The sequence below is a fragment of the Podarcis raffonei genome, chromosome 3 (genome assembly GCF_027172205.1).
Source record: "Podarcis raffonei isolate rPodRaf1 chromosome 3, rPodRaf1.pri, whole genome shotgun sequence".
NCBI classification, from domain to species: Eukaryota; Metazoa; Chordata; class Lepidosauria; order Squamata; family Lacertidae; genus Podarcis; species Podarcis raffonei.
The window spans coordinates 120,370,641-120,386,107 of record NC_070604.1 but is presented as its reverse complement, the minus strand read 5'-3'; the positions used below and the strand labels follow the sequence as shown (position 1 = coordinate 120,386,107).

General features: G+C 45.9%; 1 protein-coding gene across 3 annotated transcripts in view; it reads left to right on the top strand.

The window, feature by feature from the left end:
* EXTL3 (exostosin like glycosyltransferase 3) overlaps nucleotides 1-15,467 on the top strand; it is a 187,480-nt gene that overhangs the window by 134,568 nt on the left and 37,445 nt on the right. For all 3 annotated transcript variants that reach the window (XM_053383782.1, XM_053383783.1, XM_053383781.1), the window contains one exon: nucleotides 309-2,874. In XM_053383782.1, coding sequence (XP_053239757.1) covers nucleotides 727-2,874 — 2,148 coding nt within the window. In that variant the 5' untranslated portion in view covers nucleotides 309-726. The remainder of the gene's footprint in view (nucleotides 1-308; nucleotides 2,875-15,467) is intronic.

Sequence of the window (15,467 nt, the reverse complement as noted above, 5' to 3'; positions counted from 1 at the left end):
AGGCCAAAATTGCATATAGTGAAAATTCATAGGATGCCATGGCAGGTGGGATTACCAAAGCCTCCCCCCCCCGATGCCATTCCCCTTTCTATCCCCCCCCCAAAAAAAAGTTTTCACCAATCGCATAAAGCTGAATGTGCAACATAAGTTGTGGGCTTATTGTATAAGCCGCAGGTCAGATCTAGGCAGAAGGAAGGATGTTGTTCTCTTTATTAATGTTTCCTGGTCTCTGTTTTTGTAATGTAATGAAGGAGGCACATCTTATATTGCCTGATGTATCATGGTTGTCTCCTATCTCTCTCTTTTAGGAATGGTGAAATCCTGGCAGCACAGAGGCGACAGAGAATCATGATTGCATGAACTTCCCCCTGCTCGTCTTGTTCATTGGATGCTAATACAGAATGTGGAGGGTGACATTGAAGGTTGCCTTGCTCCCGTTGCGTTTCTCTGGTCTGGAGGGGGCAACCGATTGCCATGGTGACCCTGCCCACGCTCTCCTAGCAACACCCAGTTAACTGGAGGCCAAGAAGAAGTGTTTCGCCCTCGGTTCTAACTGGATCGGAAGTTGCGTCCTCCATCTCAAGGAGAAGATGAAATTTCCATTCTATTGGCCCTTGGTCCAACGGGCGCAATAGCCTTTCCTCCTGGAGCCTTGCCGGTAAAAACCGCCTTGGTTATGGCTACTGATCCAACGTGATAAGAGGGGCAGCACCAACTCTTGGACTCATGACCGGGTATACCATGTTGCGGAATGGAGGGGTAGGCAATGGAGGCCAACCCTGGATGCTGCGATGGTCCAGCCGCATTCGACTTACCTGGCTCAGCTTCACCTTGTTCATCATCCTGGTCTTCTTCCCCCTCATCGCCCACTACTACCTAACCACCATAGACGACGCGGACGACGCCGGCAAGCGCATCTTCGGGCCGCGCACGGGCAACGAGCTTTGCGAGGTGAAGCACGTCCAGGACCTCTGCCGCATCCGAGAGTCGGTGAGCGAGGAGCTGTTGCAGCTGGAAGCCAAGAGGCAGGAGCTGAACAGCGAGATCGCCAAACTGAACCTCAAGATTGAAGCCTGCAAAAAAAGCATTGAGAACGCCAAGCAAGACCTCCTGCAGCTGAAGAATGTCATCAGCCAGACGGAGCACTCCTACAAAGAACTCATGGCGCAGAACCAACCCAAGCTCTCCCTGCCCATCCGGCTGTTGCCGGACAAGGACGACTCCAATTTCCCCCTGCCAAAATCCCACAGGAGCTGCCGGCTACACAACTGCTTCGACTACTCCCGCTGCCCGCTGACTTCCGGCTTCCCCGTGTATGTCTACAACAGCGACCAGTTCGATTTCGGGAGCTCGTTGGACCCCTTAATTAAGCAAGCCTTTGAATCCACTGTCAGAACGAACGTGTACGTTACTGAAAACGCAAACATTGCCTGCTTGTACATAATCCTCGTGGGCGAAATGCAGGAGCCCGTCATGCCAAAACCTACTGAACTCGAGCAACAGTTGCACACACTGCCCTTTTGGAGGACTGACGGGCACAACCACCTGATCATCAACTTGTCCAGGAAGTCAGAAACTCAGAACTTCCTTTATAACGTCAGCACCGGCCGGGCCATGGTCGCCCAGTCCACCTTTTACGATGTACAGTATCGCCCGGGTTTCGATATTGTGGTCTCCCCTCTTGTCCACGCCATGTCCGAGCCCAATTTCCTAGAGATCCCGCCCCAGGTGCCGGTCAAGCGAAAATACCTGTTCAGTTTCCAAGGGGAGAAGGTGGAGTCTCTCCGGTCCAGCTTGCAAGAAGTACGCTCCTTCGAAGAAGAAATCGAAGGCAACGCCCCTGCGGACTATGACGACAGGATCATTACCACCCTGAAGGCTGTCCAAGACAGCAAGCTGGACTTTGTCTTGGTGGAATTCACCTGTAAGAACCAGCCGAAGGCAAGCCTGCCCACTGAGTGGGCTCTTTGTGGAGAAAGGGAAGACAGACTAGAGCTACTGAAACTATCTACTTTTGCACTGATAATCACCCCGGGGGACACCCACCTTGTCATCTCCGCCGGGTGCGCAATGCGTCTTTTTGAGGCCCTGGAAGTTGGGGCGATCCCGGTGATCCTAGGGGAGCAGGTCCAGCTGCCCTACCACGATGTGATCCGGTGGAACGAGGCAGCCTTAATCATACCAAAGCCACGTATCACGGAAGTGCACTTTCTCCTGCGGAGTATCTCCGACAACGACCTCCTGGCCATGAGGAGGCAGGGCCGCTTCCTGTGGGAGACCTACTTTTCCACCTCGGACAGCATCTTCAGCACGGTTCTAGCCATCATAAGGACTCGAATCCAAATCCCGGCCGTCCCCATCCGGGAGGAGGCTGCGGTGGAGATCCCCCACCGGTCCGGAAAGGCTGCTGGCACAGACCCCAACATGGCCGACAACGGGGACTTAGACTTGGGGCCGGTGGAGACGGAGCCGCCGTACTCCTCGCCCAAATACCTGCGCAATTTTACCCTCACCGCCATGGATATTTACAGAAACTGGAACTCGGCCCCTGGCCCTTTCCACCTCTTCCCCCACACACCCTTTGACCCTGTCCTGCCATCGGAAGCCAAGTTCCTCGGATCTGGGACCGGGTTCCGGCCCATCGGAGGAGGAGCTGGCGGCTCCGGGAAGGAGTTCCAAGCCGCGCTGGGGGGCAACGTCCCCAGGGAGCAGTTCACCGTCGTCATGCTGACCTACGAGCGAGAGGAAGTGCTCATGAACTCCCTGGAGAGGCTCAATGGCCTCCCCTACTTAAACAAAGTGGTGGTGGTCTGGAACTCTCCCAAGCTGCCGTCAGAGGACCTCCTGTGGCCGGACATCGGCGTCCCAATTGTGGTAAGAGCAGTTGGAAATATTGGAGTGGAGAGGCTTCGGAATTCTTTTGTTGCAATGTGGAGCGTTGAGGGTTGTGCGTTATGTTTTTAGGTGCACCGTAAAAAAAAGAAATAAATTCTGGTTTAGATTCTTTCAAATACTTGAAGTGGGCAGTGTGTGTGTGTGAGAGAGAGAGAGAGAGAGAGAGAGAGAGAGAGAGAGAGAGAGAGAGAGAGAGAGAGAGAGAGAGAGAAGGAACTGGTTGCCTGATTCCACCACTGCCCCCTTTCTGCCAGCGTAGTCTCAGAAACCAACCGTGTATGGAAATATTGTAAAAGTACCTACAATCTTATCCTCCAGGCAAGTCTTTGCACAGCAGACTCCAAGTTCCTCGTGTGAATCCTCAGTGATGTCAGCATCCGAGGAGTCCCAAAGTCCAGGCAGCAAGTTCAGAGTGGAGAAGACATCTGAAGGCAGCCCTGTTTAGGGAAGCTTTTAATGTTTAATAGATTATTGTATTTTAATATTCTGTTGGAAGCTGCCCAGAGTGGCTGGGGACATGCAGCCAGATGGGCGGGGTATAAATAAATAAATAAATAAATAAATAATCACAGTGGTACCTCTGGATGTGAACGGGATCTGTTCCGGAGCCCTGTTCGCATCCTGAGTAGAATGCAACCCGCGACTGCGCATCTGCGCGTTCACGGGTCACGATTTGCCACTTCTGCGCATGTGTGTGACGTCATTTTGAGCGTCTGCGCATGCATGAGTGGCGAAACCCGGAAGTAACGCAGTCCATTATTTCCAGGTCGCAGCGGAGCGTAACCTGAAAATGCTCAACCTGATGCATATTTAACCCAAGGTATGACTGTATTGGGACGCAGGTGGCGCTGTGGGTTAAACCACAGAGCCTAGGACTTGCCGATCAGAAGGTCGGCGGTTCGAATCCCTGCGACAGGGTGAACTCCCGTTGCTCAGTCCCTGCTCCTGCCCACCTAGCAGTTCGAAAGCACGTCCAAGTGCAAGTAGATAAATAGGTACAGCTCTGGTGGGAAGGTAAACAGCGTATCTGTGCGCTGCTCTGGTTCGCCAGAAGCAGCTTAGTCATGCTGGCCACTTGACCCGGAAGCTGTACGCCGGCTCCCTCGGCCAGTAAAGCGAGATGAGCGCTGCAACCCCAGAGTCGGCCACGCCTGGACCTAATGGTCAGGGGTCCCTTTACCTTTACCTTTCATGGCTGTATTATATTTGTAGGCTGTTTGGCCAAAGGGTAGTAATGGTTCAAGTCCAAGTTTCTCTGCCGCTGAAGGAGCAGCGGTAATAGCAAGGGCTCCTTAGAACTGATTGTGTTTCCAGGAAATATGGCTTTATTGCTATCCACTAGCAGCTTCTCTCATGGCTGGCTACTAAACTGATACGACCTTGGTTGCCCAAGGGAGATGGGCCAGTCTTGTCCCTTGAGTGTCTGGTCACCTGCTGGGCTTCAGGCCAATGGCTACTGCAGCTTTGTGCTGTAGAAGTTCACCTTCTCCCTTTCGTATCCCCGGTCAGAGGAAAGAGTCTTGACCTGCTTCTTTATTGTCCAAAGGAGCATGTACATCCTTACATGGGTAACATCTCAACATGTTCAGTCCGCAAGCAGAGAACTTGTGGGAAATGGATGTTTTGCCTTTAAAGCCTGAACACCGTGTGGAAGATGTTTTTAGTTTAATAGTTTCAGTTGAAGGAATGCTGCTGTTGAGGGCCTGGAATAAGTCCTCTCAAGCCACAAGTGCCAGGGTGCTGGCGGTGCTTTTTATAGGGTGGAATAAAAGTGAGCTATTGCGGCCTGTGTTTCTTCCATCCCCTGAAGGAAGGGCGCTTCTCTGTACTCCTCAGATACTAGTTTGCTACACCATACAACTTCCTTACGGCCCCTAAAACAGAGTTACGGCTCCCTTGCAGTCAGGACTTTGCAGTAATTGTGAGGCCTACCAGAATTGTGAAGGGATGAAGTCATCCGCTGCGGGTGCCATTAACGTACTTTTTCAAAGAGACCCATCAACAAACAGAGTAGCAAAATGGTCCTAAATGGACTGATGCTGTGGCACAAAAGGACAAAGCGATATGATTTAAATTACATGTCTTAAAAGTGTCTCATTTGCTTCCCTTGAGTTGCTTCTTGGTCCGGGCATTTTACATGCAAGATCAAGAGAGAGAGAGAGAGAGAGAGCAAGCATGTTCAAATGCAGAACATTTCATAGCTCGCTAAAAGCTTTTTTAAAAAAAAGAAAAATAAACAAATTTGAACAATTGTGTGCTGTCACACTGGGAGAGGGTGGAACACAAACGGCTACTTATTTCCTACCCTAGCAGGACTTATTTCAAAAATATCTTGTCTGGAGCACTTTTCTGTTTTTTTAAATATATACTGTGGGTTGTTTTTCTGCCGTTCTAGCCAGTCAACCGTTACTCCTTTTGAATTGTGCCATTTTTGATACGTTTGATGACTGAGCCTCACAACTTGATCTGGGGTTCGTGCAGATATTGGGGTTAGCTGTGGATGTGAGGCAAGTGTGCACCTGTGAAAATGTTTGTGGCTTGTGCACGGCTGATTCACATCCAAGAGCTAATCCCTCTGTGGATGGAAAAAGTGAGCGTTTGGATGCAGATGTGAGTTGTGTTTTCACTGAAGGTGACACAGTGCAGGCCAGAGGGAATTCAGTGGGTATTTTGACAACTGCCCCATTTCCCCTGACACCAGTTTGGGCCGGGGTATTGGGTGGGATTTTGGGGGGCTTGTACCCTGGCCTATCCTCAGACAGCCTAAAGTCTCTTGTGAATATGGACACAGTGGTCTAAACCACTGAGCCTCTTGGGCTTGCCGATCAGAAGGTCAGCGGTTCAAATCCCCGCGACGGAGTGAGCTTCCGTTGCTCGGTCCCTGCTCCTGCCAACCTAGCAATTCGAAAGCACAAAGTGCAAGTAGATAAATAGGTACCGCTCCAGCAGGAAGGTAAACAGCGTTTCAGTGCGCTCTGGTTTCCGTCACGGTGTTCTGTTGCTCCAAAAGCAGTTTAGTCCTGCTGGCCACATGACCCGGAAAACTGTCTGTGGACAAACGCTATCTCCCTTGGCCTGAAAGTGAGATGAGCGCTGCAACCCCAGAGTCGCCTTTGACTGGACTTAACCATCCAGCGGTCATTTACCTTACCTTTGCCTTTATGGAGGGACGCGGGTGGCGCTGTGGGTTAAACCACAGAGCCTAGGGCTTGCCAATCAGAAGGTCGGCGGTTTGAATCCCCACGACGGGGTGAGCTCCCGTTGCTCGGTCCCTGCTCCTGCCAACCTAGCAGTTCAAAAGCACGTCAGAGTGCAAGTAGATAAATAGGTACCGCTCCAGCGGGAAGGTAAACGGCATTTTCGTGCACTGCTCTGGTTTGCCAGAAGCGGCTTAGTCCTGCTGGCCACATGACCCGGAAGCTGTACGCCGGCTCCCTCGGCCAGTAAAGCGAGATGAGCGCCGCAACCCCAGAGTCGGTCACGACTGGACCTAACGGTCAGGGGTCCCTTTACCTTTACCTTTTGCCTTTATGAAGAGTTATAACACTAAAAGAAAAAAGAAAACCCAGAAAACAGATCCAGAGTTTCCAAAAGCAGAGGAAGGTGGTATTTTGTAGTAGAAGGTGCTTCCATGAGACTGGGGCACAGAGACTGGCTCCCGTTTTGACTTTCGGGATCTGAGCACCGCATGAAATGAACTTATTCTTAATATTTCATCTTATTGTTTCTGACTAGTAAATCACACTGCTCACAGGCAGGAGTGAATGAAAAGATTATCTTTCTTCCAGGAGCAGCAAAATGAGTTACAATTGCTCATGTCACTGTGAAATGAACATTCACATTAGTCCTGCTGCGTCTTTTGCTCTTCTTTTAAACAAAACCCTTGAAATAATGCCTACCTGAAATAAAATTAACTCCTTCGTCGCTTTTGCAGAATGGCAGCCAGAAGGGGGCTTCTTGGGCACGATGTACATAAGGATGAGAAGGTCTCTTAACAACCCGGCAGATCTTCCCCAAATTAGTCCACCTCGGCCTACAACCCTGAATTTGTTCTGATTAGAGGAATGTTAATGGAAACTTGTTATTTATTTGCAAGTTTCAGTTTGCCCCATTTTAATTGGCAATGGCTCATTAAAGGCAGAGTACATAAAACCTGTGGGATACAATCTCTAGTGAAAATAGATGGAGCCCAACTGCATTTTTTAAAAAATGAGAAATACAATACAACTGCTGTCGGCTTCTGTGGTCCATGTTTGATTGACTTCTGTCTGATGTCTACCAGTTCATCCTCCAAGGCTACAAGAAGGAGGAATAGGAGGTTGTAGCTTGCGATGTACATGATTGGGAGCTGAAAGCCCTCGCAGGATTTCCAGGGTGTAAGGCATACGTTTCTGCAAGGAAGCCATAATTAGCTGCTTAAAGAATCTGCAAGCCCCTCTTAGGCTCACTGTGTCAAACAGCAGTGCCCAGTCAGTCTTGCAGTGGGATTTTTGTTGAGACAGAGACAGGGTTCTCAGGCATTTAGGGAATCTGCAGAAACTTTCCTTTATTTTTTACCATAATATTTATTAATTTTCAATAGACATAACAAAAAAGAGAATATGCAACAACACAACAACAACACAATAAAAAAGTGAAAAGTAAGAAAAAAGAATAACAAACTTAACATGCCTAAACAGCAAAAAAGAAACTCAACCAATTAATTAAAATCCATTGTCGTAAACATTTTAGTTGACTTCCTCTAATCTCCTCCATCTGAATTTCCTCTTAATTTGAATGTAGCAGTTTCCAATATCATTATTTCATAAAACAATATTACAGTCATATTCCAATTTCTTTACCTTTCTTATAGTACATTTTCTTATTCATACATTTAAGTCTAATTTAGTCCTAAGCCTGATTGGTTCTTTCAAGTGGTTACATATCTTTAATATTAGAATATTTATTCAAATATTCTTTAAATTTCTTCCAGTCTTCTTGGTAGTCCTCTTCTTTCTGGTTGCGGATTCTCCTGGTGGGATCAGCCAGCTCCATAAATTCCATCATCTTCACCTGCCATTCTTCAATCTGCAGAAACTTTCCACACATTTCCCTGTGTGGCCAAATCTGCTTGGAAGCCCAGCCTTTTGACAGCCCGGCACTCCTATAAAAATGTTTTGCTTTTGGTGACACAAGGTTATGTACTTTGTACTATGAATCTGTGGGACTGCAGGGAAGCTGCAATTGCCCACCAGGAGAAAGTTGGCTTTCGCTGATGTTTTAAAAGGCAACTTTCTTTAAATGTGAAACGTATTTGGCACTATGTGAGTAATGACTGGTGAGAACTTCGAAGTCAGGGTCTTGCTGACTTACCTTGGGGTATGCAAGAGTCTTATAAGGTACAGTGGTACCTTGGTTCTCAAACTTAATCCGTTCCAAAACCAAAGCATTCCAAAACCAAGGCGTGCTTTCCCATAGAAGGTAATGCAAAATGGATAAATCCGTTCCAGACTTTTAAAAACAACCCCTAAATCAGCAATTTAACATGAATTTTACTGTCTAATGATATCTCATTAGATATCTAATTTTACTATCTAATGAGACCATTAATAGATTTACTATCTAATGGGACCCGTGTGGCGCTGTGAGTTAAACCACAGAGCCTAGGACTTGCCGATCAGAAGGTCGGCGGTTCGAATCCCCGCGACGGGGTGAGCTCCCGTTGCTCAGTCCCTGCTCCTGCCAACCTAGCAGTTCGAAAGCACATCAAAGTGCAAGTAGATAAGTAGGTACCACTCCGGCGGGAAGGTAAACGGCGTTTCCGTGTGCTGCTCTGGTTCGCCAGAAGCGGCTTAGTCATGCTGGCCACATGACCCGGAAGCTGTACACTGGCTCCCTTGGCCAATAAAGCAAGATGAGCGCCGCAACCCCAGAGTCGGTCACGACTGGACCTAATGGTCCCCTTTACCTTTACCTTTAATGAGACCATTGATCCATAAAATGAAAGCAATAAACAATGTACTGCAGTCACACAATTGATCAATAAGTAGCTGAACTGGGTTCCATAGTTCCACAGTGGTATCTGAAGAAGTGTGCATGCACACGAAAGCTTATACCAAGAACAAACTTAGTTGGTCTCTTAAGTTCGCAAACCGGTACACTTTTGGGTTTGCAGTGTTTGAGTTCCAAGTTGTTTGAGTACCAAGGCGTTTGAGAACCAAGGTACCACTGTAGATTGGCATTGTTATGCCAATATTGCAGCTAGATGAACTGAGGCTGAGACGATAGTGGCACTCGAAGACAGCTGTGGGGTTCATTGCAGAGCTGGAATTGAAACAGGGGGCTTCCTGATTTACAGCTGAATTCACTCCTAGCCACACTAGCAAGTAGTTCAAAATAAGAGAACACATGCAAATCCGTTTAACATGGATCATTTTATCCAGGCCACCAAACTGGGCCAGAGTTTTTATTTTTCTTGTACATGAGCAAACCTGCTTGTTCTTCCCATTCATTAATCCTGAGCAAATTGGGCTGGAAAAATCCAGGTGTCTGCCCATATGCTTTTAGAACCTGATGTTGGAGTCTGGAAACGAAACATATTCCCTTTCTATAACACGGGCATGCAAATGTGTTTGTGTTTTTTCTTTCGTTTCTTGTTATTAATTTATTGCAAGCTACTTAATATAAGGCGCTGGGGGTTGTGGAAGTTTCCCCCCACATTCTAATTAAGGATGGAGGGGGCGGGGGAGAACCGCCGCCATTTAAAAATTGCTTTTTTCTATTAACACCAAAACAATTTCAAGCCTTGTAAGACCACCAGGTGCAGAGCAGTGATAATGCGACTGTGACAAAGTGATTGCTGATCAAAGCACCGAAAGCAGACGGCTAATGAACTCCAACAAATTACAGCGTAATGAGGAGAATACCTTGTGCATCGCGAAGTAGTCAGAGTCTCCAAAGCTATAGAGAACCCAATACACAGAAACTACAGACTGGATCACAAACTCTCCTTTTTTCGCTCCTCCCAGGGCAGGAAAGGGGTTAGTCCAACCTTCGGTTTGCTGGTATAACTGAGTTTTGTTTGTTTAGTCACTTCCATACATCACTACTGGGAAAACCATGGCTTTAACTATATGGACCTTTGTTGGCAAGGTGATGTCTCATAACTTTGTTGGCAAGGTGATGTCTCATAACTGAGCTACCGTGTTGTGAAATGAAGTATGTCTAAAAAGTGTGTCGCCAATGTGAACATTTTGGAAAGCTCTGATCTGCAGGAATATGCCAATTTACTTTTTTCACAGGGTTTGTACATCCCATTGATAGTTGTTGGCTGAGTAATCTGGTGCCAAGATATCACCTGATGAACTTCCACGTGCAAACAAACTTTGTGGGCAGTGCCAGATTTACGTATAAGCTAAACAAAGCTATAGCTTAGGGCCCCACTCTCTTGGGCGCCCCCCAAAAATTTAAAGGGAAAAAAAACCTGGATGTACATTTCCAAAATATAAGATAAAAAACAAATAGAATAAAACCTACATACAGCAACAGTGTTTTGTGTTGTGTAGGCTTCTATGATGTAAGTCATGGACTCCTCCTGCTAGCCTGCTCCCTAAAATATCACTGGCTTGCTCATTTCTATATATACGGTAAGGGACGCAGGTGGCGCTGTGGGTTAAACCACAGAGCCTAGGACCTGCTGATCAGAAGGTCGGCGGTTCGAATCCCCGCAACGGGGTGAGCTCCCGTTGCTCGGTCCCTGCTCCTACCAACCTAGCAGTTCGAAAGCACGTCAAAGTGCAAGTAGATAAATAGGCTCCAACGGGAAGGTAAATGGCGTTTCCGTGCGCTGCTCTGGTTCGTCAGAGGCGGCTTAGTCCTGCTGGCCACATGACCCGGAAGCTGTACGCCGGCTCCCTTGGCCAGTAAAGCGAGATAAGCGCCGCAACCCCAGAGTCGGCCATGACTGAACCTAATGGTCAGGGGTCCCTTTACCTTTACTTTTATATATAGGGTGCCTACATTCTGCATGGACTGGTTGCAGGGCAACATGTTCAAATGGCTTTAGATACCTATTAGGTCCATCAATTACCATATAGCATATATTCAACACAAAAAGCAGCGACAATTTGTTGTTGACAGAGGACAGCTGGACATATAAAGGGCCCCATTGCCTTCCGTAGCTTAGGGCCTCATCAAACCTAAATCTGGCCCTGTGGGGTAGGAATGGGAGGGTTTACACCAGCCATCCTCAACCTTTGGCCCTCCACTTGTCTTGGGACTACAACTCCCATGATCCCTAGCTAACAGGACCAGGGATCATGGGAATTGTAGTCCAAAACATCTGGAGGGTTGAAGGTTGGGGATGCCTGGTTTACACTTCAGCCCCTCTGGCCTTGTGTAATCCAGCGCTGTCTTCCAAACCTCCAGAAGGGCATGTTCTTCCAGTGTGGCAGTGCTCTCGTTTTCTCCAGCCTGATCTTCGTTATAAAAACTTGGAAGGAAGTGGCAGGTTGGATTTGGAGAGAGAGAGAGAGAGAGAGAGAGAGAAATAATTTTGCTGTTGTTTTGTTTGGTTTTTTTTAAGGAAAGGGAGCCAGCTTTGCCCATACTCAGAATTCTCCTCCACAGAACATAAAATGCTTGTTTTTGAAAATGGCAATTATGACGCATCCTTAAAGCAGAGGGATGCCAAACAGCTGCAACGGTTTTAACGATAGCAATTGATTTTTTTTTTTAATATAAAAAAAATCTTCCCCCTTTTTTTTTACATGCTCAGGAAATGTACTTGGCTATCTCTTCAGCCAGGAGAGAAGCCTGTAATTGGTGTGATATGAGAAGTGGCTTCCAATGCGCTGCCTTTCCAGCTACCTTCCAGGGATCCTCCAGGCAGTCATGCAATATCTAGGCCGGGGGGGGGGAGTTTACTCCTCTTGCCTGTAACCAGTCACTGATAGGCAGTGCCCAAGCTGGAAATCGGCAGAGCCCAAGACAAACGTGTCCTGGGTCAATTAAACTGGGATTTTTAAAAAATGTCCTGCTGCTCCAGTTTCCACTGGGCATCTTGGAATACCGTATTTTTCGCTCTATAAGACACACCAGACAACAAGACACACCTAGTTTTTGGAGGAGGAAAACAAGAAAAAAAATATTCTGAATCTCAGAAGCCAGAACATCAAGAGGGATCGCTGCGCAGTGAAAGCAGCAATCCCTCTTGCTGTTCTGGCTTCGGGGATAGCTGCGCAGCCTGCATTCGCTCCATAAGACGCACACACATTTCCCCTTATTTTTTAGGAGGGAAAAAGTGAGTCTTATAGAGCAAAAAATACGGTAATTAGAATTGGGGGGAAGGGGGAGTATTTAAAGAAATTTTTGTAACAACAACAACAACACAGAAGTATTTCTATTGGGCATAATAGATTCAGACATTGCAAATGAAAATAAGAGAATATTCATTTACGCAACATCTGCAACAAAAATACTAATTGCAAAAAGCTGGTAAAGTGAAACAGTACCAACGAAAATAGAGTGGCAAGAGAGATTATTTGATTACCTTGAGTTGGCAAAAATGACGGATGCAATTAGGGGATAGTCTCAACAAAAATTTCAAAAAAGAGAGGGGAAAGAGATTATTTTTTAAAAAACCAGTGCCCTCAAATTAAAACCTGGACTTGCTTCAAATAATTTTTGCAAAACAAAATACAGTTTACAAAGGCAACATAAGGAGAAGGGTGGAAAAGACGAAATGAGAAAGAAACAGTTCATCAAGTTTAAAATCAGACCCGCATTGAAGAGGAAGGAAGTCTATTAGAATAGAATAAGAACTAACCATGGCTAACATAAGTTTGTGTGCAGATACTTGCAGATTTATGAATATATGTTTTTCATTTATCTTGTGTTTTCTATTGTAGTTTGTTTTCTAAGTGTCGTGTGTGTATGTGCTGTAGTAATAAGTTAATAAAAAGCATTTACCAAAAATAAAAAAATAGAATTCTCAGACTTACCCTGATCTGTACAGAAGTAAGCCCTGCCGAATTTGGTGGGGTTACTCTCATTTATATAGAGGGTTGCTTTTGTACAGCAAACCAAAACAGCCACTGTCCTGGAAAGCAAGTAAAACTTGGTAGTGAAATTTAGATAACAAAATCACTTGTATTGTAAAACAGGTAATAAAAAGAAGTAAAATAAAAAAACCCCGAAACGTCACAAAAGGAGGGATAGGAAGTGAAGAAGAATTTTTTTGTTGGGACAGAAAAACAATTGTATATGACGATAAATGTTTTGGAATATTTTTGTAGATTTAATAAAAATGTTTTTGAAAGCAAGCAAGCAAGCAAAAGTTAATACAGAGAGCATGAGGGACACTACGGTCTCTTAGGCACAAGGTGTCGGGAATGATGATGAAGATGGAGACTTAATTTTAATTTGTTGCCTGTTCTGCACCCTAAGGCCCAAGGGCAGGTTACAACGATTTAAAAGACAGCGTTAAAAGAGCAGTTTTAAAAACTGACTGTCACAAGAAATAGGGTGAGTCCTAAAAACAGACTTCTCAAGTGTCAAAAGTCGAGGGTGAAGATTTGAAACATTGAGGGAACGTCTCTGTAAATAGATCCATCTTCAAAAGCTAGTGGGATGTTGCTATAGAGGGAGCCAGTAAGAGTGTGGCTTAAAGGTCAAGGGACCCCATTAGGTCCAGTCGCGGACGACTCTGGGGTTGCGGCGCTCATCTCAGTTTATTGGCCAAGGGAGCTGGTGTATAGCTTCCGGGTCATGTGGCCAGCATGACTAAGCCGCTTCTGGCAAACCAGAGCAGCGCATAGAAACGCCATTTACCGGGGAAAAGATATATAATGAACTGAAAAAGGTATTTAAATAAACCTTCTTGAAGAAACCAGAGGCCTTTCTCTTGGGCATGGCCGGCCAAGTGGTGCCAAAGAAGGACAGAACTTTCTTTATGTATGCTACAACAGCAGCAAGAATACTCATCGCAAAGTATTGGAAGACGCAAGATCTACCCACTCTGGAAGAATGGCAGATGAAGATGATCGACTGTATGGGATTGGCAGAAATGACTAGCAGAATCCGTGACCAGGGAGAAAAGTCGGCAGAAGAAGATTGGAAAAAAATTAAGGACTACTTACAGAAATATTGTAAAATTAAGGAATGTTGAATGATGTTGGATTGAAATTGAGTGGTTTCTAGCTGTAATGATATAAAGGAATATGGAAGAAAAAAAGGGTTTGGATAGAAAATAAGGTGATATTATAAGCTGTAATGCTTTAAGTTAAGGATTTGCTGAACAAATAATTTGAAAGGGAATACAAGAAGGGGAGGTATGAGGAGGTCAGAGAAATATGTTATTGAAAAGTTTGTATCATGAACTATATGTCTTTTTAAATTTTTTGTTTGTTTTTTGTTCGTATAAAAAATTGAAAATTTTAATAAATATCTTTTTTTAAAAAAGAAAAGAAACGCCATTTACCTTCCCACCGGAGTGGTACCTATTTATCTACTTGCACTTTGACGTGCTTTTGAACTGCTAGGTTGGCAGGAGCAGGGACAAGCAACGGAGCTCACCCCGTCGCGGGGATTCGAACCGCCAACCTTCTGATCAGCAAGCCCTAGGCTCTGTGGTTTAACCCACAGCGCCACCCGTGTCCCTTAGGAAAAGCCAACTCATGAGTCCATGGCTGAGGCAAGATTTGAGCGAGGGTCTTCTTCTCAGTTCCCACCAGCTCATTCCAATATATGACCCCCATCACTTTCTGTTTGAATGTAAAACTTTGATCCCCCCCCATGGGGAAAATGTGAACAGATGTTGTTCATGTGACGCAGTGCAAAGGGCTGTGACCCCTGCCCTGCTGGGGTTGGAGTAGAACAGAGATGTCCAACCGGTCAACTGCGATCGACAGGTAGATCCACTGGTGTTCCTGGTTGATTGCGGGATCGTTATCGATCACGGGAGTAAAAAAGCAACGGTATGAATATCTCTGCTCCCTCCCCCATCACTCTGTCCCTCTGTTGCGTAAAGTGGTCACTTTTTGGTGTTTTGGAGTTTGAGGTGAGCGGTGTGTGTCATTCACCCCTGATCCCCCCCCAAACTCTGGTCAATCCTCAATGACAATGGGTAGATCACTGCCAGTTTTTTTTTGTACTGGGAGTAGATCACATTCTGTTGGGAGTTGGACGGGCCTGGAGCAGAGGATCCTTTGGGTCTCTTCCAACCTACAGTTTGTGTGATCCATTCACAGGTCACCACCAGCCCAGTCAAAAGACCTTCTCTGCCAAGAAGCTGTGCATGTTAAACTAGGATAATTTGGAGAATGGAAATGAAGTAATTACCACTGTTTGAAAAAGGGAGGCAAATATGTTGCAAATTGCCTTTCCTTTTATGAAACACCCTCATGTTCATCCGGCCAATTAGTCATTTTTCTCTCATTTAGCCCAAGTAACAAATGTGGTGCTTCCAAAGTCTTGCAGTAACATCAAAAATTGCTCTTTTTCCTACCAGCTCCCAAACAGATGATGATGATGATGATGATTACTACTATTATTTGTTTATTATTATTATTTATTTGTTTATTATTTGTTGTTGT